The sequence below is a fragment of the Nyctibius grandis genome, chromosome 20 (assembly GCF_013368605.1).
Source record: "Nyctibius grandis isolate bNycGra1 chromosome 20, bNycGra1.pri, whole genome shotgun sequence".
Taxonomy (NCBI): Eukaryota; Metazoa; Chordata; class Aves; order Nyctibiiformes; family Nyctibiidae; genus Nyctibius; species Nyctibius grandis.
The window spans coordinates 7,028,308-7,052,207 of record NC_090677.1 but is presented as its reverse complement, the minus strand read 5'-3'; the positions used below and the strand labels follow the sequence as shown (position 1 = coordinate 7,052,207).

The 23,900-nt window shown below is 46.7% G+C and overlaps 1 protein-coding gene across 1 annotated transcript; it reads left to right on the top strand.

The window, feature by feature from the left end:
* Nucleotides 1-10,985: 10,985 nt before the first annotated feature.
* TMX1 (thioredoxin related transmembrane protein 1) lies at nt 10,986-18,389 on the top strand. The gene is made up of 8 exons (XM_068416710.1): nt 10,986-11,160; nt 11,275-11,390; nt 12,176-12,221; nt 12,734-12,862; nt 14,129-14,174; nt 14,258-14,359; nt 15,610-15,679; nt 16,415-18,389. Exons 1-8 carry the CDS (start codon nt 11,006-11,008, stop codon nt 16,591-16,593), a joined length of 843 nt encoding a protein of 280 aa, XP_068272811.1. The 5' UTR covers nt 10,986-11,005; the 3' UTR covers nt 16,594-18,389.
* Nucleotides 18,390-23,900: the final 5,511 nt, after the last annotated feature.

Genomic DNA, 23,900 nt, shown 5'->3' with positions numbered 1-23,900 from the left:
TTGATTGAGTTTGCAATCAGAGACTGACTCTGTATGCTAAATCTGGGCTTCTTGTGGCCCTGAAAAGACAGTGTAAATAATAAAGCCCAGAGTGAGATCCAAACTCTTCCAATATCAGGGATTTTGCATCTCGAACTTTATTTTGAGTGACCAAGATGGTGAAGGGTCTGGAGGGTCTGACCTACGAGGAACGGCTGAGGGAGCTGGGGGTGTTTAGCCTGGAGAAGAGGAGGCTCAGAGGTGACCTTATTGCAGTCTACAACTACCTGAAGGGAGGTTGTGGTGGAGTGGGAGTCGGCCTCTTCTCCCAGGCAACTAGCAATAGGACAAGAGGACACAGCCTCAAGCTTCGCCAGGGGAGGTTCAGGTTGGACATTAGGAAGCATTTCTTCTCAGAAAGGGGTCATTAGCCATTGGAAGGGGCTGCCCAGGGAGGTGGTGGAGTCCCCATCTGTGGAGGTGTTTAAGAAAAGCCTGGACATGGCACTTAGTGCCATGGTCTAGTTGCCATGGTGGTGTCAGGGCAATGGTTGGACTCGATGATCCCAGAGGGCTCTTCCAACCTGATTGATTCTGTGGTTTTGGGCTCCATGCAAGTTCCTGCCATCGTAATCCCACCCCAGGAGAGCAAATACCCATCAGCACCAGCCAGCAACGGGGCACTCGCAGAAGGGCTTTCCAGGGAGAGAAGTGGAGGAGAGGTGGTGTTAAATGCAAAATCGTGATGTGCTGTTCATACTCTTGTGAGCCTGATTCAGAGCCCATCAGTGCCAACGAGAAGATATTTGGCTAGATAAGGATGGTTCCTTCTGGAAGAACAGTTTTTGTTCTGTTACCATACTACCACTGTGCTTCTCCTTTTGCTGGAAAATAGAAAAGTTGTATGAAGAAATGTTCCCCTGTGCTCAAAGACAACGACTTTGGAAGTGCTGTCTCCCTTGCTAGCCTCCCCAGGGTCAGGAGTCTTGTTCTCTGCCTCGTTAGATGCTCTTGCTGCTCTCTCTGTGCCGTCCTGCTTGATTCTTTGATGCTAAGCACTCCATTTGAGATGTCTTGTTTAAAGAAAAAATACCAACTTGGTTTAAAACTCTTTTTCCAATTAAGCAGCAGCGGGCTTTCTGCCAACAGCCAGCCAGCCTCTCTCCTTCTGAACACAGAAATGTGTCCCACTTTCAAGATGCTACAATGCTACTTGTGGCACTGTCTGGCAGAGTGTGGTTTGATCTCAATAGCAAGGACATCACTAGAAAGAGGTTGGCATCAACACCCTCGCAGGGCAGGCTGAAGTAAATGAAAAAGGGATGTAATGAGAAGGAGGTGTGGTGTGATCCCATGTGAAGAATACCTGCATGCCTGGGGATATGCAGGAAATCAGACTATCATCTCCCCCTCTCCCTATGGCCCTTCTGACCTCAATATCCAGGAAGATAATCTAATATAATCTGATCTAATAATCCAACATAATCTTCTAGAGTGTCATGAACTGCATCTCGCCAGCATTATCTGATAGCAGTGAAGTGCTGGGCCTCTTACAGATTATGTTGAATCCTGTGTCCAGTTCTGGGCCCTGCACTTCAAGAAAGATGTTGAGGTGTTGGAGCGAGTGCAGAGGAGGGCGACCAAGCTGGTGAAGGGTCTGGAGGGTCTGACCTATGAGGAACGGCTGAGGGAGCTGGGGGTGTTTAGCCTGGAGAAGAGGAGGCTCCGAGGTGACCTTAGTGCAGTCTACAACTACCTGAAGGGAGGTTGTAGCGCAGTGGGAGTCGGCCTCTTCTCCCAGGCAACTAGCGATAGGACAAGAGGACACAGCCTCAAGCTTGGCCAGGGGAGGGTCAGGTTGGACATTAGGAAGCATTTCTTCTCAGCAAGGGTCATTAGACATTGGAAGGGGCTGCCCAGGGAGATGGTGGAGTCACCACCTCTGGAGGGGTTTAAGACAAGACTGGACATGGCACTTAGTGCCCTGGTCTAGTTGCCATGGTGGTGTCAGGGCAATGGTTGGACTCGATGATCCCAGAGGTCTCTTCCAACCTGGTTGATTCTGTGATTCTGTGTATGTTGTCTACCTGAAAGACTCATTTCAAAAGCAACATTACTTCCACACCAGCTACGCAGGAAAACTCTTCTAGCCTCAGAGACTGCAGTGAAAATAGAGGTTGGACCTTCCCAGCCTGCACAAGGGTGGGACTGGTCTGCTCTGCCGCGCGGGCTGGTGAATGGGAACAGGTCCACGTGCAGCACTGGCCACAATAAACACTTTCTGGTTCTTGTTGCCTGGTTCCAGCTTCTCACATTACACAGGCTTCATTTCCCACAGTGACAGGGAAAATGGACACTATACTGACATCTCCCCTGCCTCACAAAGTTTTAAATAGAGAAACTGGGCCCCAACTGGAATGTTTTCATTGACTGAGCGCAACGAGTTAAATATGGCTTGTTTTCTGTCTTGCCTGAACCAGCCCTGTGCACGTAGCATCTGCTGGAGCTCCCAACTCAGTACAAGAACACTTGCACAGACCCTCCTCTTGCAAAAGTGACATTTTACAAGAAAATGGTTTTAATATTTTCCCCTGTATGTCTTTAGACCCCCTTAGGCACACTCCTGCACTGCCTATTTCCCTATTGCAAGCCCCTGCTTTCAGTCTCTTCTCATTTTCCCGAGCTGAAATCTTGCCCGCTGACGTATTCCAGGCCACCTAGCTGCCTTGGAACAAATATTCTGGAAGGTTTCTGCTAAAATCAGTTCAGCAGCCTGAGACTGAAGCTAGGGAAAACAGAAGGCTTGCCTCCCGCAACGTTAATTCTCACCCATGTTTCTCTGAGGTTCTCTCATTTTGATCAGAAACTGGAAATTTGGTATTTTAGCCACCCTTGCCTCGGGAATATGCCTTTTGCTGGTCCTGTCAAAGCTTGCCAAACTGTGGCTGCATGATGCTCTTCTGAAAATAGGTCTGATGGTGGAAGAAGCAGGATCTAATCCAGCTGTTACAGCACAGCCCGGTGATCTGAACAGTCTGAAAAGGAACTGGCTTCTATGCTGAACGCAGCTTTCCTTGCTGTACCTCTGACAGGTGACAGAAAGACTATTTGTTTGTGAGGAACAGAACCAAGAGTGTGATAGATCAGCCCCTGAGGAAATGAGTAATCCCGTACCCAGAGCAGGGGAAGGAGGTCAGCAGTACACAGGGGAGGGGTGCTGAGGAGCGCCTGGTTTTTAAACACAGGAATATTGACTTCCCTTGGTAGGGGAATTCCTCCTGCACACAGTCAGGGTCTGGAAGAAACAAGGACATTGTTTTCCTGCTTATTAATTCTTGGAGGCACGTACTAACACAGGACAAGGGACAGGAGCACAAAGGCAACGGCAGAGAGAGCGAAGGGCAATGCTGTTAGTGTGGTGGCAGCTGAGTATAGTGACGGCCTCTTGACATCTTGGATGTGGAGAAAGATAAATGGAAACTGCTGGAGTGGGAAACGGGTCTCTGGCATAATGCTAATTATTTTCAAGATGTGATAGACTGTGCTGTGAAGGGAGAGCCAGAGGATGGCAAGATGCTGGGGAGACAGCCAGGGGCAGGTGAGAGAGAAATCAAGAGATGGGATGGGGTCAGGTTGCTGGAGAAAGAGGAGGGTTTGGAAAGAGAGGAGGACAGAGGGACAGCTACTGGCACTTGGTCAGTTTATCAGCTGCTCTTCCCTACAGTGTCAAACATGGAACTAGAAGAAATTAAGGTTTGAGGAGTCCTGGGTGTTAGAAAGACAGCAGAGATGTTTGCACAGGAGAAGCAATGAGAGCAGCTCAGCTCACCCATCAGTGCACCCTGGTCTGCCAGAGCTCTCTGGGCTCCACAAACAGGACAGGAGCTTCGACACTTCTCCACACAGGTGTGTCCCAATCCCAAACCAAATCCCACCTGGAAGGCCCCAGAGATGTCCCAGACCAAAGAGAGGAAGCAGAAGAGGAAGATGAAGCTAACCAGGACTGCAAGGTGGCCTCAAGGGAGCGGAATCTCTTTGACACAGCATTTGATACCAAAAAAAAGAGATAAAAACTATTTCAGAATAGTGCACGGAAGAGTTAAAGCAAATGAATAAACAAGTGAGACAATATTAATTGTCTGAAACACAATCTGTTTGACTTTTGGTTTATAAAGATCTCCTCACTTTAGTTCCCATGGTAACTATTGCGCAAAACCACAGTTTTCCTGTGTTTAAAGCAATTTTGTAATCCAATCAGATGTAAAGAAGATAATTTGGTTTTGCATTGAGAAAACTGCTACCTAAGGAGCAAACAGTGACTGGGAGAGGCCAGATTTACAATTATGACCCTAGAGAGACACTTAATTACTGAATAATTAGCAGTTACTGGAGTTTCTTAGCACATAGAAGAAAGGCTGATGGATAGCGGTGGTGAGAAGGACTGTGGTAATACTGAGGTCTTCCAAGTAGTTTTCCAGAGCAAGAAGCAGCAAACCTTGCTGCACGTAGCGTTTTCACCAGCTGACACAAACTGCAGTCAGGCACGGATTGTGTAACAGCAGAAGCCGAGTCTGTGAAACTCTTTGCTCACTCTGAAGCTCTCCAGAACCCGAATCCCTAACGCAGCATCTTCTGGACCCTGTGAGACTGCGCTGGGTCAGCTCTGGTACTGGGGAGCAGAAGGACTAGGCTGTCAGATGGGAACGTGCTTTCCAATGGGGCTTCTCTGAGCACAGTCCCCCATGGAGGGGTGGTTCTGCTAATCCTCCCCAACTGTGGTCAGTGTGAAAGCCGTAATCACAGGCACCAAGGCCAGTCTGGCTTCTGGGAAGTGAGTGGAACCTCCTGTGGGCTTCAGTTTAGGCAGGTAGGGTTGAATTAATTCTCCTGATGTGGAGGATTTTTCTGTAGGAGGAAGCATTGACGCATGGATTGTCTTCCTGGAATGAAATCCAGAGCTACAGAAAAATAATTAGCTCTTGACTTCAATTCTTGTAACGCTGAAGCCCAGAAAACTGTTCTGAGGGGCATTCTAAATGCCAACTTTCCCAAAAGACCAAAGTAAGAAACCAACCAAATAAATTAGGCAGGATGAGTTTTTCTTCCTACAGCAGTACAAAATGCAGCCCACAGCCTGCCTGGGATGTTCAGGGTCAGCCTGATTTCACCTTGGGCTTTAGGACAATGACTTCATGTCTCCTGCCTCATACGATTACATGCAGGGAAGCTCTCTGCATAATCTCTTGGCATTTCATAAATGCAGGTTCTGGAAACGAGGTCAGGGCTCTGATGCTGTACCTCATCCAGGGACTGCAGAGCTCGGTCCGTGTTTGGGAATAATTACCTGGCCAGCACTCTGCTGTCTCCAAGTGGTCCTTCAGAAGGTCAGCCCGGGGTGGGCAGCCTCTGCGCTCCTACTGCTTGTTCGTCTGGTTTAGTGTTCAGCTCATCAGCAGGACACGTAAGGGTACTTAAAAAAAAAAAGTAAAAATAGACCTGGTTCAATTTGTCCACATGTCAAATGTGGATGAATTAACATTCTGAAAAAAGGAAAGGAGTGAGTAAGTTTGTGTAGAATAATTTGACCACTTACAGAACTGGCTGAATTCGGAAAGTTTGTTCATCTCTGTGGCTTTAACTTTGGGGAAAATGTTGAGACATTCAAGCATTTTGGTCTTTTTGTTTTGTTTTCAGCTCAAAAGAATCACAGAATGGTTAAGGCTTGGAAGGGACCTCTGGAGATCATCCAGTCCAACCCCCTGCCACAGCAGGGTCACCCAGAGCACGTTGCACAGGGTCACATCCAGGTGGGTTTTGAATATCTCCAGAGAAGGAGACTCCCCACCCTCCCTGGGCAGCCTGTGCCAGGGCTCTGGCACCCTCAAAGTAAAGAAGTTCCTCCTCATTCAGATGGAACTTCCCATGTTTCAGCTTGTGCCCATTGCCCCTTGTCCTGTCACTGGGCACCACTGAGAAGAGTCTGGCCCCCTCCTCTTGACACCCACCCCTGAGGTATTTGTAACTGTTGATAAGATCCCCTCTCAGTCTTCTCTTCTCCAGCTCCCTCAGCCTCTCCTCATAAGAGAGATGCTCCAGTTGTCTGACCATTTTTGTAGCCCTTCACTGTACTCTTTCCAGTAATTGCTTATCTTTCTTGAACTGGGGGGCCCAGAACTACACACAGTTACTCCAGATGTGGCCTCACCAGGAAAAAAAAAAACCCAAAGGAAGCAGAGTCTTTCTACTCTCACTCCTACCTGTGGGATTTTATTTTCCGAGGTACAGATGTCATCAAGAAAGGGTGATTTCTTGATCACACAGGCATTTTCTGCTTTATCACCTTTCATCCTGTATCAAAACCAAACAGCTCTGTGGGCAGGAGAATGTATCAGCCTTGTTTTCTGGGCTCTATGCTGGACATCCCCTTGTCTGACTAGTGTTCTTGCCTACTGAAGCTTTCCCTGTGGTTAAGATACTCATAATTCCTTCTCCCTCTGTCAAGCAATAACCTGGGCTTGCGCTTCAGCCTCTTTCTGTGCGTCAGTAGTACTCACTCTCCCTAACCAGACAGCTCTTTTCATGAGATTTATCAAGACTTGATATTCTTGTAACCCCAACCTTGGTCAAAACAATGAGCAGCATCGCGGTTGTGTGCTGAGGGGAAGGACTGTAGACTGACCACAAAATCCCATTTACCTCAGCTCCTTAGAAAAAACACCAAAAGACACAAGTTACAGTATTACTGGACAAGGAAAGAACCTTGAAAGATGACAGGGTGTCCCTAGAGCCAGGGAATTTCTAACTGAAGGAGATTTTCTTCTGAACCTTCAGTCTCTTCCCATTTAGAAGCAACCTCAACTCTGCCTCTGTGTGGCAGCGCTGAAAAAGAACATGAAAAAAAAAAATCACTAATCATTGAAAAAAATCAACTCCTCAGTGCGGAGCTCACTCCACCGCGTTGGAAAGGCCCTGCTCCACACTGGGAGGTCAGTTTTACAAACAGGCATTTGCCCCTTCTAACCTCCATCACCAGAACTTCGTCCCACCAGGGGAGATGGTGTTTTGCAGAACTGCTTGGGGCTTTAGAATCATAGATTTATAGAATCATTTTGGCTGGAAAGGACTTTTAAGATCATTGAGTCCTACCGTTAACCCAGCACTGCCAAGCCCACCACTAACCCATGTCCCTCAGCACCACATCTACACGGCTTTTAAATCCCTCCAGGGATGGTGACTCCACTACTGCCCTGGGCAGCCTGTTCCAACGCTTGACAACCCTTTCAGTGAAGAAATTTCCCCTGATATCCAATCTAAACCTCCCCTGGCACAACTTGAGGCCGTTTCCTCTCATCCCATCACTTGTTACTTGGGAGAAGAGACCAACAGCCACCTCGCTACACCCTCCTTTCAGGTAGTTGTAGAAAGCAAGAAGGTCTCCTCTCAGCCTCCTTTTCTCCAACCTAAACACCCCCAGCTCCCTCAGCTGCTCCTCATCAGACTTGTTCTCCAGACCCTTAACCAGCTTCATTGCCCTTCTCTGGACTCACTCCAGCACCTTTCTCAGAGAATGTGGACAGTTATTAGGGTTTGCAAAAGGCAGGCTCTGGGCAGTCTGACAGCAGTCCCTGGGGCTTGGTAGGGTTTTCACCAGTGATCCTCCTGTCCCCTTTGAGCAGTGGTGCAATTGGAGGCCAGCCTTGGTTGCAAAGGCAAGATACACTGCTCTCAGCAAGCTTCTTCCTTCCTGCAAACACCAGCACTGAATTTTAGCACTAGCACAGCACCTCCATCAGGCAGGACCATGCATTGTTCTCACTTCTGTACACAAGGAGGTGTGGACAAACTCTGCAACAAGAGAGAATGTTAAGGACCTGTAGTAAAACTTATTTAAATGTGTGTCAGCCCACAATTTAACTCCTGTCACCTGCACAGCAAAAGAGCCATGCCTAGAAGCCTGAGGATCCCTCTTTAGATTCCGGACTAAACAGAGGAGGGCAGGATGGTCTTGGAGACACCTCAAGTTGGTCAAGATCAAAGTCACAGGGCTCTGCATACTCATGAACATAAAAGTATCTGGCATTGAGTGGTGGAGGAGTATCAAATCTCTAAAGAAACATAAGGGTATGCCTCCATTTAGCCCACACCCAGGGCTAAACAATAACCAGTTGTTCTATCACTCAGTCTCCCCTCCCCAACTGAGAAAGGGAATTGGGAAAACGAGGGAGACTCATGGGCTGAAATTTAAACAGATGGAATAAAATAAGAAAACCAATATCAGTGCTAATACAAAAGACACAAAATTATACTTAGCTCATAGAGTGATAGCAAGTCCCTCTAGGGAGAGCAGCCAGGTTGGAGAAAGATCCATCCCCTCCCATCCCCACCAGCTTTCCCATTTATAGTGAACTTGACATTAATGTTATAGAACACACCTGTGGGCCAGCCTGGGGCAGCTGCCTTGGATTTAACTGCTCATGGCCTTGATCACCAGCCCACAGCTAGCCACAAACTGAAACAAAATGTAACAGAAAATTGCTTCTATAAATTTTATCCCTGCAAAACCAGGACAGGGTAAGAAGGGGATTGGGCTGTGGTGACTAATGGATTAAGCCAGTGCTGCCCCTCCACCCTCTGCACATTTCTGAAAGTAAGTCATAAAGCAACATTTTTTTGCAAATCTCATGTCAACAATAACAGAGCAAGCACAAAGGAAGTGAAAAGGGGTAGCATCATTGGCACAGGTTGCGCAGAGAGGTGGTAGATGCCCCATCCCTGGAAACATTCAGGGTCAGGTTGGACGGGACTCTGAGCAACCTGATCTGGTTGAAGATGTCCCTGGTCATTGCAGGAGGGGTGGACCAGATGATCTTCAAAGGTCTCTTCCAACCCAAACCATTCTATGATTCTATGATCAGGAGCTGTGTTCATTTCTTAAGGTCACTCAGAGCCATCTTGAGTTTGTTTGGTTATTAAATCTCTTTATTCTACTGTGAAGCTTGAAAGATGTGGCAGACACGTCTCCATTCAGCTTGGGAGGGCTGAGGTGAATAGGCTAGAGGAAGAATGCATAAGATACGGTCAAGGCTTTCTTGTTCTTACATGCCTCAAAATTTACAAAGAAACAAGACAATGTCAACATAATAATAATGGAGACAAAAAGTAATTCACAGCAGTTATTACCCTTAAAATAATTACTGGAACCAAGCGAAGGAGGAATGAAGTCATATTTTTCAAGGTCTTTCAAGCTGTTTCCACAGGGAGCTTGGTGTTCCTTTGAAGCTACTCTTTATTTGCAGTGAATTCCTGTCAGCTTCTTTCTCCTTGAGCCTGGGAGCATTCAATGGCAAAACCATTCTTCCTGCCTCACAGTTCCACATGTGCCCTTCCAGGTGGGACTCGGTCCCAGGAGAGCTCTCCTGTGGTGTCATCAAAAGGCTGCGTTGCAATTGCTTCTGTTGTTGCCTGTACACCCTCATGTTTTTCCTCTTTTGTTAACATGCACATGGATTAAATCAAATTCAACCTCCATGCAGGCATCTGTTTGGACGCACCAAAGAAAGGAAAGTTTAATTATCCTTTTATTCAGCATGAATAAAAGGTGGGATCACGCTTCTAGCTGCTTTCCCCAGGATGTGGATCAAAGCAAGTAGTCACCCAACCTCCGCTCCACATGGTAATGCAACACATTTGTTTATGCATTTATTCTTCAACGCATCTTAAATTATCACGATGTGTCTGCTGCCCTGAAGAACCGAAGACAGCTCTTCGCATCTCGTCTCATTACTGATGCAGAACGGAGGTATTCTTGGATTATCAATAACAAATTTCAAAAACTTAATTATGACTAAAGTGGAGTGGCAGTGAGCAGGGAGAGTGCTGCGAGCAGTGATTTATTACTGAACCCTGAATCAATGCATAATAAGCTTCATCAAGTCCTTAGTAATGCCCTAGTGTTCTTCTACAGAAAGGAACATACATTGTACTATAGAAAAGCTGCCAAAATTGAAAAAAAAAACACCAAACGCTGATTTATTCGTTTTCCTGCACTGCTCTAATGGCTGCTCCACCTGCCAAGGCCCTAAATTGTGGGATATGAAATTATGGTAAAGGCCCCTTTGAAAGATGCAGGGAAAGAAATGATCCAGGCAGAAGTGGAAAGGTGACATTATCATTGCCGCTCCTGACCAAGAGCTGGAGAAAACTTTGTGGCAGAGAAACTACGTGCATACGGAAAGAAGAGGTTCCTTCTCTTGGAAAGCTTGAGGTGTTGACAGACTGCAGTGAAATATGTAAATATGTAAAGGGCAAGTGTCATGAGGATGGAGCCAGGCTCTTCTCAGTGACATCCCTTGACAAGACAAGGGGCAACGGGTGCAAGCTGGAACACAGGAGGTTCCACATAAATATGAGGAAAAACTTCTTTACAGTGAGGGTGACCGAACACTGGAACAGGCTGCCCAGAGAGGGTGTGGAGTCTCCTTCTCTGGAGACGTTCAAAACCCGCCTGGACGCGTTCCTGTGTGACATGATCTGGGTAATCCTGCTCCAGCAGGGGGTTGGACTAGATGATCTTTCGAGGTCCCTTCGAATCCCTAACATTCTGTGATTCCGTGATTCTGTGTGATTCTGTGAAGCAGCGGCTCCCCTCCATGTTCCCAGGTGACGCTGGAAGCGGGCCCGCCACAGAAAGGACCCTCCGCCCCCGGGCAGCGCCCGGCCGCCCCTCACGGTCCTGAGGGACATGGCGGCGGCGCAGCGCCCTGTGAGGCAGCGGCTGGCGCCTCCCATTGGCCGAGCCCGCTGTCCACAACCCCCACAACTCGACTCTATAGGCTGCCGCGCACCCTGGGCCCGCCCCCAGGTGGAGCCCCGCCCAAACAAGCGGCCGCCGAACCCTCCTTTCTGGTGTGGCGGGAGGCGCGAGCGGCGCATGCGCGAGGGCGGTGGGGCGGTGCCAGCGGTGACGTACGCGGGGACGCGCGGCCTCGCCCCGGCGCCGTGGGGAGGCGGAAGCGCGCGCGTCAAGATGGCGGCGGGCGGGCGGCCGCGGGCCCTGCTGCGGGTCCTGCTCTTCTTGTCGCTGCCGGCCGGCGCGGCCGCGCTGGGGAAGCGGAGCCCCGTGAAGGTGCTGTCGGACGGCATGTGGCGGGAGCTGCTGCAGGGCGAGTGGATGGTGGAGTTGTGAGTCGGGAGGGGGGTTGCTCGGGCTGCCGGGGGCGGGTGTCTCAGCGGCCCGCTCCGAGGCCGCGGGGCAGCGAGCGGTGCCCGTCAGTGACAGGCTCGTGCCGCCCGCAGCTACGCCCCGTGGTGCCCCGCCTGCCGGGACCTGCAGCCCGAGTGGGAGAAGTTCGCCGAGTGGGGCGAGGACCTGGAAGTGAGCATTGCCAAAGTGGACGTGACGGAGCAGCCGGGTGAGAGTGCGGTGGGGTGGGCCCGGCCCTCCCCGCGGCCTCGGGCTTCTCAGCGCGGCGGGGGAGGGCCCGGTGCGAGCTTTTAGAAAATAAACAGAATTAATAGGGAGTGATAAACATCTTTTACTGATCTCTGCCAAAGGCAGATTGCTATATGTAGGCTAAATAGTCTTAATAGATAAAGGGAACAAGAGGGCTTCTCTAGAGGGTGATTTGGAGGATTTCAAGGAGGCTTTTGGTTATACTTAAGCATCATATAGAGCAAAAAAATGTGGTTTCAGCCTTCCCTGTAGTAGTACCTCCCGTTGTTGGCAAAAGGGAGTGCAAGCAGTCTGGTGTCCCTCAGCTGGAGCTCACTGAATTGCCCTCAGGTCTGCGTGGGGTTTGTAAAAATGACCTTCCCCACGCTAGTACTTCTCTGCAGTCACATAAGAACTTTTGAGACTTGCCTCACTTGGGTTGTTTTCTGCAAGCACTGGAGGTTGCAGATCATGTGGGAAGAGGAGAGTGTCTCTCTCTCGGAAGAGCTACAGCCAAAATAGTCAAGTAGAACAGTTGTCCCCAGCCATCTATTTTTTACCCCACGGAGAAATTTTCTTGCCCTTTGTCTAGGAACTCTTGTTTTAGACTGTTTACAATATTTTGATGTGCACGGGTTTGTGTTTGATCACTATTAAAGATTGATAGCTGGAAGCAAGTGTTTTTATTTCGGCTTATAATAGCATGTCTTGCCTTTTCTTCCATAAGAGTGCTCTACTGTTCTGAAAATAAGTGTTTTCTTACAGGATTAAGTGGACGATTTATTATAACAGCTCTTCCTACCATCTATCAGTAAGTATGCAATGGAGCAGGATTTTTTGGAGGAGAGGACTTTTTTTTTTCCTTTTTTGGGGAGCAAATGAATGAGATTTACTATGCTCTTCAAGAACGTGAGTTACTTTACACAGAGACAACCACTATCTTACCTGCTGTGACCTTACAGTACTGCCAGTTGATTTTTTTCTTTTCCCTTCAGGCCTTATTTATTGTATCTTTTCATGGGTGTTTCTGTGTTGCAATCTTTTCTCCATAGGTTGAGCTTAATGCAGTTGTGTGGCAAGTGCATTAGGAAGATCATTATCTTTTTAAGGAATGGCAGCCTAAAGCTAGCCAAGATACATGTGGAGTCAAGATTCTAGAAATACTTGTAGTCAAGATTCTTGGAAAACATTTTAGAGCCAATATAATCTAAAGTAAAGCTAAAAAAAGTTAGGCAAGGTGATGGGAGGAAAGATGTTGAGTGAAAGCAAATGTTGCGTGGTCGGACTGTCTAATAAAATACTTTATTTTTGTTTGTTTTACAGCTGTAAAGATGGAGAGTTCAGGAGATACCAGGGTGCAAGAACTAAAACTGATTTCATAAATTTCATCAGTGACCAGGAATGGAAATCTATTGAACCAGTTTCATCATGGTTTGGTCCTTCCTCTTTCCTGTAAGTTTTGGTATGGGTTTTATAATAGTTTGTGGTCCAACATGCACACCTTAAGGACGTGCTGGGACAGGTCCTTAGGTGTGTCCTCCTGGTTAACAGCTCATGCAGCAGCTCTGTGCTGGTAAGAAGCATGTGAAGGTGCTGGGTGGGTGGTCAGTCACACCTTCACCTGCTGTGGGAGGATTGTGTGCACAAGCATAGCAAAGATGTCCTCAGCAAGGCTTACTTTAAGGCTTCAAACAGTTATAGGTGGGTGTATTGTTTTACTAAACTCTTGTAGGTAACTGATGCTTGAAGTTCTTTTGATTATACAGGAGAAAGATGTTTTGCCTGGCTAAATTCTAGGAAATTAGCAATAAAAACCGGAAAATAATGTGGCAACATAGTTGTAAGATAGGGACTGGCTGTTTAAGAAGACGTATCTGTAGCAAAGTTAAAAGCAGAGTGGAAGGGTGAAGGTTCCTTCACTGAAGGAGAAGTGGGGAGACTGTAGTCTTGGAATACTTTGTAGTTTTGTGGCTTTGAAGTGCTTTTAGTTGTTGCTGCGTGTGCTGTGTGGTGGTTTCAGAGTAGCTGAGTAACTGTGAGTGATAAAGTGTGTTGGGGACACTGTTGGTTGAGGCAAATGAGCCCAATTCATGTCCTTTTTTCTGTTAGAGCAATGATGGCTGAAACACCTCTGTGCCAACAGTGCTGTAGCAGTATTCAGTTTAATGCTGACATCTCACAGTAACAGGGAATCAGCAGGACATACATGGCAGATAGCCTGGTCTTTTTCACTTGTGTGTAAAATACGGCTAAAAGTGTCTGAAGATCTCTCAGTTCTTGTATAACCTGATTTTTTTTTTTAATAGGTTGATTTTTTTTGTTTTAATACAATGTCCTGATGCTTAATTGTTAATATCTTGAATAGAGTTCCAGCTGGCTTCTCATAGACTGTTGGTGCAAATATAACTTAGAACATAAACAAAAGTAACTGCAATTCCTATGTCAGCAGGTGCAAGTCAAGGAAGTTTGTGAATTTGTAGTTATCCATATGTGGAACATTATAGAAGCTGATGCTGGTACTGAAGGGAGCTTCATGGGAGCGAGTGGTTATTGAAGTAAAAGACAAACCAGAAGATAAAAATCAAAGTAGTTAGAAGGGAGACGAGACATGAGCAGAAAGTTGTTCAACATGGGACTAAATGACCAGTCAGGCAGATCAGAAGATACAGGTACTGGCTTAAAAGATGTTTTCAGTTACTTTTTTCTGCTTTGTTTCAGGATGAGCAGTATGTCAGCTTTGTTTCAGTTGTCAATGTGGATCAGGGTATGTGCTTAGATCTCTATTTTATCTTAACAGATGTGATAGTCAGCTGTTCTTGAAATGATTCTCTTCTTTTTTTTTCCCAGCACTGCCACAGTTATTTAACAGAAAATGTTGGAATACCAGTCTGGGGCTCATATGCTCTTTTTGCGTTGGCAACTCTCTTCATGGGACTGATACTGGGACTAGTAAGTGAAGCACTTCAAACAGATTGGCTTGTGGCTACTGTGTATTATACTAATGCCTTCTTTGCCTCAGTCTTTAGTAGTAAGACCAGTTGTTCTTTGAGTACGCAGCCCCCTGAGCTGGAAGACAGGGACGGGAGCAGAGTGGAGCCCCCATAATCCAAGGGGAAATGGTTAGTGACCTGCTACACCACTGAGACACACACAAGTCTCTGGGGCCAGATGGGATCCACCCAAGCATACTGGGTACAAGTGGTGTTCCCCTGGGCTCAGTATTGGGGTCAGTTCTCTTTAATATCTTTATCAACAGTCTGGACGAGGGGATCAAGTGCACCGTCAGTAAGTTCACAGACGACAGCAAGTTGGGTGGGAGTGTTGATCTGGAGAGGGATCTGAAGAGGCTGGATCAATGGGCCGAGGCCACTGTATGAGGTTCAACAAGGCCAAGTGTTGGGTCCTGCACTTGGGGTACAACAACCCCACGCACCGCTACAGGTTTGGGGAAGAGTGGCTGGAAAGCTGCGTGGTGGAAAAAGACCTGGGGGTGTTGGTCGATGGCCGGCTGAATATGAGCCAGCAGTGTGCCCAGGTGGCCAAGAATGCCACCAGCATCCTGGCTTGTACCAGCAACAGTCTGGCCAGCAGGTCTAGGGCAGGGATCGTCCCCCTGTACTCGGCACTGGTGAGGCTGCACCTGGAGTCCTGTGTTCACTTTTGGGTCCCTCACTACAAGAAAGACACTCAGGTGCTGGAGTGAGTCCAGAGAAGGGCAACGGAGCTGGTGAAGGGTCTGGAGCACAAGTGTGATGAGGAGCGGCTGAGGGACCTGGGGGTGTTTAGTCTGGAGAACAGGAGGCTGAGGGGAGACCTGATCACTCTCTACAACTGCCTGAAAGGAGGGTGTAGCAAGGTGGGGGTCGGTCTCTTCTTCCAAGTAACAAGTGATGGGATGAGAGGAAACAGCCTCAATTTGCACCAGGGGAGGTTTAGGCTGGAGATCAGGGAAAATTTCTTCCCTGAAAGGGTTGTCAAGCGTTGGAACAGGCTGCCCAGGGCAGTGGTGGAGTCCCCATCCCTGGGGTGATTTAGAAGCCGTGTAGATGTGGTGCTGAGGGACATGGGTTAGTGGTGGCCTTGGCAGTGCTGGGTTAATGGTTGGACTCAATCTTAAAGGTCTTTTCCAACCCAAAAGATTCTCTGGTTCTAACGTGCAGGATGTTTGGAGGTTTAAACTTGTCTGTCTTTGGTTTCAGATCATGGTGTTCTTAGCAGACTGTATCTGTCCGTGGAAAAGGCACAGACCGCCGCAGTACCCACATTCAAGTAAGCCCACTGTTTGCTTCTAATTCTGTGAAGCTGTTTGGTGAATCTTATTTAATAAATATCTGTATGTAACTTGTGTCTGCAGGACATGAGATGTAGTGTAGGAGTTTACACTTGTGATTGATGCTGTGCTTTACCTGCAGCTGTTTGCCCTTAGGGTTCAGAGTGGATTTGTATTTAGCTAAAGCTAAACTATTTTAAAATTCTTTTTTTTAGGAGATAGAAAAATGTTTTTACAGCATTTTCATACCTGCAAGATATGAAACTCCATGTGTGCAGGGAGATATGTACAAGTTTTGAGCGGAGCTCTTGGTGTTGCTAAGTTGGGGGTCTGCATAAGTTTTACGGGTAAAACGAGGATTAAAAGTGAATTTGCATTTCTGTGGATAGCAAGTGATTCAGTTTGGGGTTAGTCTGTGGAATTTTTCAAGGTAATCTTAAAAAGTCATGGAAGAACATTTGAATGCTGGTTTGTGGTTGTAGGAATCTGACTCATTTTTTCAAAGCTGGAGGAAGTTTTATGTTAACTTGTTCAGGTAGTCTGTGATCTGTTAATACCTGAGCTGTGGTTCAAGTTCATGCTAGCAACAATTCTACCTAAGGTAGCAACTTGAGACTGATACTGGGAAGTGCTACCTGGATTAAATTCACTAAAATTCTGTGCTAGCCTGTGATGTTAAAGTGTATTTTGCATAGTAATGGTATTTCTTGGTTTATGCATGTTTTCTCCTTAAGGAAAGCTAGCTCCAGAGTCAGCTCAGCTACTGAAGAAGCTGGATGAAGAGCAAGAAGCAGACGAGGAAGATATCTCAGATGATGAAATGGAGGGTGAAGAGGTGGCCAGCAGCAACCCGTCACCAAATGCTCTAAGGCAGCGCCCAGTGAACCCTGCTGCTGCAGTGGATAAATCTTAGGCTTATTTACATGCAGGATTAGCGTTTGAGTCACCAGCTCAGCAGAGGAGTGCCAAGAAATAGTTTATGGGGCTTCTTGAATGACTTGTTCCATAGGAATTTTTTTTTTTAACAGAATGTAAACCAGTGTACTTGTTGCATTAGGGAACATTAGGAAGGCAAATGTTTGCTGTTAAAACATTCAAAAGGTTTCGTTTTTTTGTTGTTGTGGTTTTTTTTTTTCTGAGTGGGTTTGCAGGACTGACAGCTGATAGATCTGTGTCAGTAGTAAACTTGGCCGTGAATAATTAAGACTGCAAATGTGGAAATGCTCTTGATAATTTTCACTGCAGTGAATCACTCTCTGAGTGATTATGAAGAAGACAGAGCATCAGACAAGGAGCTTGTGATGAACTCTGAAACAAATACTGGGAAAAACAGTGTTCAGAGTTTGTGCAGGTGAACCAGCTTGTAAAGCTGTTGAGAATATGCCATGTTTTTTGTCAGGCTGTGTTTTAGGTGTATCTGATAGATCGTACTTCATCCTCCATGTTATGACTGCGAAAAATGATTCAGCTCTCCAAATATTGGACTGAATCTTCCACCAAGTTCTTAGCTGAGTAGGAATGAATTATGTAAGATGTCCTGGAACTTCCTCCTTTGACTTTTTCTTTCTTTTTTTCTTTTTCTGAACATTGGTGCTCTGGAATGACTTGTGACTTCAGTGCTGGGTTATGTGTTAGGAAGAGAATAACTGATGCTTGAAAGGGTTCTTTTAGTTGAAATCTGAGTGTTCTTGTCATTTTTAAATATCAGACGTCTCCTGGTGTTTGAATGAAGACCACTGTGCGCCCTAAATGCCCTTAAGGTGTTGGTCTTGTGGGATTGCCTTAAATTCTCAAAAGTTTAGATCTTAGCCTTTGTCACTAGTAAAATAAAGCAATAAATCCGTGATGTACTAAGGAGAAGTAGTAGCGCTGCCTTTGATAAATGGTGTATTTCATTAGTTTGGGGAGGACTTGAGAAGACAGGGGACACAAATGCTGTTGTTAGGGGAACCTGTTGAATTGTTTTCAAAGCTGAACTATGTGGGCTAACTCCCCTTGGAATATATTTAAATGTAGCTGTTATAAATGCAGGGTTTTCTAATTTTTCAGTTACTTTAAAACTGTTTGTGCAATATAGGAAGTATATACTGATAACTTTGGGCTAACTTAATTTTAAAAGAACGAACAACCTTTTTTTTTTTTTTTTTTCTTGCTGTACTTCCAGCCTCCTGGTTTAACAAGAACTTCTAGCACTAATTTACCTTGCCTTTGCCTTCTGCACTCCTACCTTCTCTTACCTGCCTTAGGCAAGTAACCAAATTCCAAACCTGCCTCTTAGTCCTTAGAGTTGCTGGAATCCAGCCTCTGTGACAGACCTGTGCTTGTGCTTAGCAGATCTTCAGCCAGTTCTGTTTAGATTATCCATAGGCAGCCTGTGTTTGCTGAGCTCTGTAAGTGTTACTGTTCATAGTTTTAATAATGTTATGGTTTTGTCCTGTGAATATTTAAGTTTCTTGATTTGTTTTTTAAATCTATATTCCAAAGATGTTTACTGGGGCTGAGTGAAGGTTGCAAACGTGTGTAAGAGCCTGTCCTTCGTGTGTATTGATGCTTGAATATCAGTTTTGTAAAAGTCAGACTGCCCTTTCCGTGTCATCACCTTGACTGAACATGTCCAGTTTCATTCCAGAAGGAATTAATTGTTACAATACTTTTTTTTTTTTACTATTTCAGAGAGTCTTCAAGTAAAAAATAACCATCAGCTTTGGATTCCTGTGTTTGTGTCTCTTTTTTTTTAGACTTTATCTTGCTGTTTAGCAATGAAACAAAACTATTTCCATGGAAAAAAATTGTCGTAACACCATAGCTAACAAACCATTTGTGGTAAGTGTCTTTGAAAAGACAAGTTCAAGTAATCCTTCAACCTAAAGCTGCACTGAGGTACTTGTGTTTTTCAGTTGAGACTGGCTTAGGTGTCTCCTGGTAGTGTGAGCTGATCACTTATGGTTTGGTTAGATGGTTGGTGTGGTTTGGGAAGGAGCTTTCACACATACCAGGCTTAGACAGCGCTGGTAATAAAGTGGGTTCTTGTGTTGAAAAAAAAATGTAGGCTGGAGTTGACAAATGATGTTTAAAATTCGGTTCTTTGTACCTTTTTTTCTGTATTTGTGTAAAACACATGCAAATCATATTTCAGCTACAGATGGACTCCTCCCCTCTTCTACCTACACACTGTATATCACATCTTAACAGCTGAAGGGGTCAACATTGGTGAGTTTATCTTGGAGTGGGCAGCTTAATTCAGCATTGTATGAGTTCTGAAGTGAAAGAGGCTTCTTGAGGAGGAAAAGCACCCAGACAAGGTATGCTCAAAGCACTACTGAGTAACCAGACTTGCCATTGGAGAGTCTCTCTTGCCTGTTCCCTTGCTCTTTCCTCCATCTCTTCTCTTAGGAGTGAGTAATGAGTAGGTGGTAGCTCTAGTGTGTTAGCTCTCAGTCTGAACACGTGGAGTTTTCCAGGAAGGTGCAGTAATACTCTTGCAGTTCCTTCCCAAGAGGAATAAGGAATATGGATTATCTGAGGAGTTAAGTGGATGCTCGTGTGAGCCTAACTTCCCAACTCTTCCACTCAATATATGTAACAGAAAATAATAGCTGGTCCAAAGGAAAAAAGAGCAAAAATGTCCTTGAAGTGACAGCAGATTCTAAAATACCTGGGAACATCAGAGGGGGAAAGACACCAGTTAAATCTGGGTGTCTTTTTTTAAAAGGTTAATTTATAAGTTAAATGATGTTTCCTCTATCAAGAAGTTTTAAAAATGCTAGATGAGAAAACATTAATGCAAGATCATCATTAAAGATAATACTTTTGTTAGCTGTGCTTTTCCTTCCAGAATCTTTATGCTTTAAGCCTGGACCTCGATGTCCTTTTTCCCCCCTCATGTGACTGGTAATTTCTCAGAAGGATCATGGCTCTGAATCTTCCTTTAAACTCCTTGGCATGTGGGGTGGTTACTCCCCTCAATGCTTGCTGTACCAAGACTTGACTGAAGGGAAAGGGGTGTCCAAAGTACAGATTTCTTCTTGCCTGTGACTGAAATCACAGGGATACAAGATGCCATTTCCACTGGTCAGATTCAGTTGGTGTGTCCCTTCCCCGCGGTGTTCCCTGCACAAGAGTAGGCACCCCAGTGACAAGGAACGGCTGCTTGCCCTGTTAGTGTCACCACACAAGGTTTGTTCTGTTTGAGTGAAGCTCAGACCTTCTATTAGCACTGTTGCTGTCATCTCTCCCACCTGACTCCTCGGATTAGCCAAGATCTTTTTCACTGACAGACCACAGCATGGATTTGTCTTGGAATTGCAGTTTGATCTGTCAAAAAAAGAACTCCAAGAGGCCAAGTGCTGGTTTTGGATGTCTTAATTCCCTCCGTGTTCTGTGTTGAATCAATCTGGAGAGCCTGGAGCCGCCAGAGATGTTGGGCACCAAGAAATGGGCAAGATGTGATCCACAGCTGTGCTGATGGAGTCAGAGGGGTGCGAGGACCTGTTTGGCTCTTGGGGGGTGTGACGCTGTTACTCCTGATGATGAACAATGAGCAAAGCCATTGTGCCTGCTGAGCCTGGCTGCTTTCTTCATGTAGGCTGTCTCAGTCCTTGGGACTCCCAGGAAAATATCACACATTTACCCTATTGAATCTTCCTGGCTGTTCACTGGGCTGCAGAGCTGATTTCTTAGATGACTAGAAAGTGGTTCTCCAAGGGTAAGTAGCCATATCCTCCTCCTCTCTCCATCCCCTTGTCAAGTGTTTGGAAAGCACACGAAGTGTGGTCTTACACAGAGCTTTTAAAATTATTATTATTTTATTTCAACAGGACTTTGTTAACAATAACTTGAGATTAAATAGTATTGAGCAGGGTTTGATGTGGCTCTGCATATGCTGATCAGAAATAGCAGTTACATCTGATGTGTCCCCCTTAGGCTAGAGCTTGTGCCCGACTCCCCAAAGGTTTTGAGTTGCTGAAGGATCTGTTGTGAGAGGTGGCACAAGAACACAAGAGCTGATCAATGAAATCCCGTGTGAAGATGAATAAAAGCAAAATGTTTCCGAAATGTCTCTTGTTCAGGGAGAATAATCTGTGTGTAGTCTCTGCTGTGGGTTATTTTTAAACGCAGTAGTTTGTAGTCAGTTTGATGTGCGTGGTAGGCATCGTCGTGACAGGTTTCTAAAGGAACTGTCTGGCTTGATGCATCAGTTGTCAGAGCCCTAGACAAGGATGATCCAGCCCCTTCCAGATCTGTTGAGGCTGCAGCCAGTTGTCTGCCCAGCCGGGAGCGGGCAGTGATCCCTGAAGCTGGCCAGGTCCCCCCCACTCCCTCCAAGTGGGATCTAAGTTTTTTTGGGGAAGTTTCTGTATGTTTTCTTAAGCATGAGAGACAGCAAGAACAAACCCTGCCAGGAGCTGTCGGCCTCCTCTGGGGGAAGAGTTACTTGTCTTGATGCTCTGCTGAAGTTCTGCAGCGATGACTAAAACTCAAACCACCATGGGGTGGTGTAGCGAGACCTCGCTGGGCTGGAGGAGGCTGCCAGCGCAGCACCCCTCAGAGGCAGAATAAAGAGCTCTTTTTTTAATTATTACTTTTGCAAGACATGCTGACTGAAGTCCCTCAGCTTCTCTGTGGTATCCTGATGTCCTATGGTCACTTTTGAAAACACTTTGTCTCCTCCATGCCCAGGAAATCGAGAACCGGCTGTAACCTGCTCCAGGGGTTTTGGCTCCTGGTGAGATCAGGGCCTGACCTGGCTGTATGGGGAGTGTGCAGGTGGGGTTCCCCTGCCTCGGGAGGAGCTCAAGGGCATCGCTCTTTGCTTTGTCATCTCTAATTATGTAGTTGACCAAGACCTAATGCTCCTCATGCTGCTCTAAGAACCTCGAAGGCTCCAAAAAGAGATCTGCTCTATTCTGGGTAAGTATATATATTTTTTTATTATGTTTTTTAAAGGTCTTTGGAGCACGTCTCCCAAAGGGTTGCTCTAACTTTACTCCAGAAAATTGTGGAAGAAGTTGTGTGGCCAAAAGGAGAGCAAGCAGAAGGAGCCAGCTGACCACGTGGTGGCAACACGGGGATGCTACAGAAAGATTGCTTGGACCTGTGTTGCCCTGGAGGAAATGTTACTTCTACAGAGGGACCTGAAGTAATTTCATAGCTTAAAAGAGGATGGTAAAAGCATGAAGTGGAAATATTTTGGGTTGTTCTGAAGGAGGCAATAGGTGTGGGAGCAATATGTACCTGTGAGTAAGCTGTGTCACCTTACGCTGGGGGTGCCTGTAGTGCAGCTACATGGCATGGACCAAACAAATGGAAAAAGCAGGTTATGGATCAGTGAGAGCTTTCTGAATGAAAGGACATTAGGAGATCATCTCCTCCCATCTCCATAGGCAGATGGGTCACAGCACCCTTGGGAACACGTCCCCAGCGCTGCGACACGTCTCAGCTGGCCAGAGCACACCATCTTCATTAGCAGGTGGTACATAAGCAAGCGTGTCCTCAAAAGCTGTTGCCGTTTGCCCTTTCCAGCTTTCCTGTGGTCCTCGCTCCCTTCTCCGCTGCGTATCATGCTTGGCCAAGAAGAAGGAGTGCAGGGAGGTGGAGAAGGGAGCCTGGGAAGGCAGCTGGGATCAGCGAAGGCGGCTGGTGCCACAGCTGCCTGCTGGCTCCACGAGGCAGGGAAGGGGGAACTGCAGGGCAGGAGCAGCGTTTCGTGCCTGTTGGTGTTGGAAGAAAGGCGCTCTGGACGTGATGGAGCATCTGTGCCTCGGGTGCTTGCCAGAGCAAGGGGCTGCCTGCAAAGCCCCACCGTGGTCCTCCCCAATGCAAGAAGTTCCCAAGTCCCTTTGGGCCACGAAGCAATTGAAACATTAGCACGCTGCTGAGTGGCAGCTTTTTAGTCTTGAATTAACTGTATTTTATCATTTAGGTAAGACTATATTAACTGTTGAGCCTGCGACTCTGCTCCAGCGCAGGTATTTAAACACCTTAAACACTCCACTGCTGCTGAGATGATCCCTGAGGTCTCTTCCAACCTGGTTGATTCTGTGTGATTCTGAGAGCTGGGCTCGTCTGTGCGTGCTCCTCGCCGGGGCTGCGCAGGGCTCGGAGGGGAAGATAAAAGAGGATAAAAAAAAAAAGAAAATGTTTTGTCTTCAGGGCAGCAAATGTCAGGGTTTTTTCCCCTCTGCTTGCTGCGATGCCGTAAGCCAAATGGGCTCTGTGGCTACACGTGGTGTGCGTGTCCCGGCAAGGCAGGGTTCTGCTGCCAGAGGTCCTGGGGAACTCAGCAACTTCGTCACGCCTGGCCTGGCTGGTGCCAAACGCCAGGTACGAGCCATGGGGCTGTGTAGATTGAATACAGGAGCATGGAGAAGAATCACAGAATCAATCAGGTTGGAAGAGCCCTCTGGGATCAGCGAGTCCAACCATTGCCCTGACACCACCATGTCAACTAGACCATGACACTAAGTGCCATGTCCAGGCTTTTCTTAAATACCTCCAGAGATGGTGACTCCACCACCTCCCTGGGCAGCCCCTTCCAATGGCTAATGACCCTTGCTGAGAAGAAATGCTTCCTAATTTCTTCTTAGTGCTGCCCCTAAAGAAGAATATGGGAACGTAGCCTTGTTACTTCAATCCCTAATTTCCAAGTTTTGAGATAAGATCTGCTCCATGGTGTATTTTGCTTGAATTAAATACATTGATGATCTGTTTGCTTCGATAACTGTGAACAGGTAGAACAGTGTAACAAACCAGTTCAGCATCACTTCCCATAAGGACCGGAAAGACCTTTTTTGGGAGACTTTTCTAGAGCCTCACGGGCTGCAGGAGGATCTTGCTGCTCCTTGCAACCAGGGTGGCTCCGGCATGGAACTCTTTCCAGATCCTGCTTCATCCAGGAGCAACAACTGCAGCAGAGGCACTGATGCACGATCCTGGTTTGGAGCTTTCCCCATTCTGGCATCGTTAACCCTCCACTGGCCTCTGCTCCGGGTCGTTTTGCCAGCTGCACTCATTGGTCAGTCCCCTGTCCCCGTATTTCAAGAAAGATGTTGAGGTGTTGGAGCAAGTCCAGAGGAGGGCGACCAAGCTGGGGAAGGGTCTGGAGGGTCTGACCTACGAGGAACGGCTGAGGGAGCTGGGGGTGTTTAGCCTGGAGAAGAGGAGGCTCCGAGGTGACCTTAGTGCAGTCTACAACTACCTGAAGGGAGGTTGTAGCACACT

Excerpts from the sequence above, each read along its gene's own strand:
- TMX1 (XM_068416710.1), top strand. The coding sequence starts at position 11,006 with ATGGCGGCGGGCGGGCGGCCGCGGGCCCTGCTGCGGGTCCTGCTCTTC. Across the intron at positions 12,863-14,128 it reads TTTGGTCCTTCCTCTTTCCT|GATGAGCAGTATGTCAGCTT; the intron begins GTAAGTTTTGGT and ends GCTTTGTTTCAG. Across the intron at positions 14,175-14,257 it reads AGTTGTCAATGTGGATCAGG|CACTGCCACAGTTATTTAAC; the intron begins GTATGTGCTTAG and ends TTTTTTTCCCAG.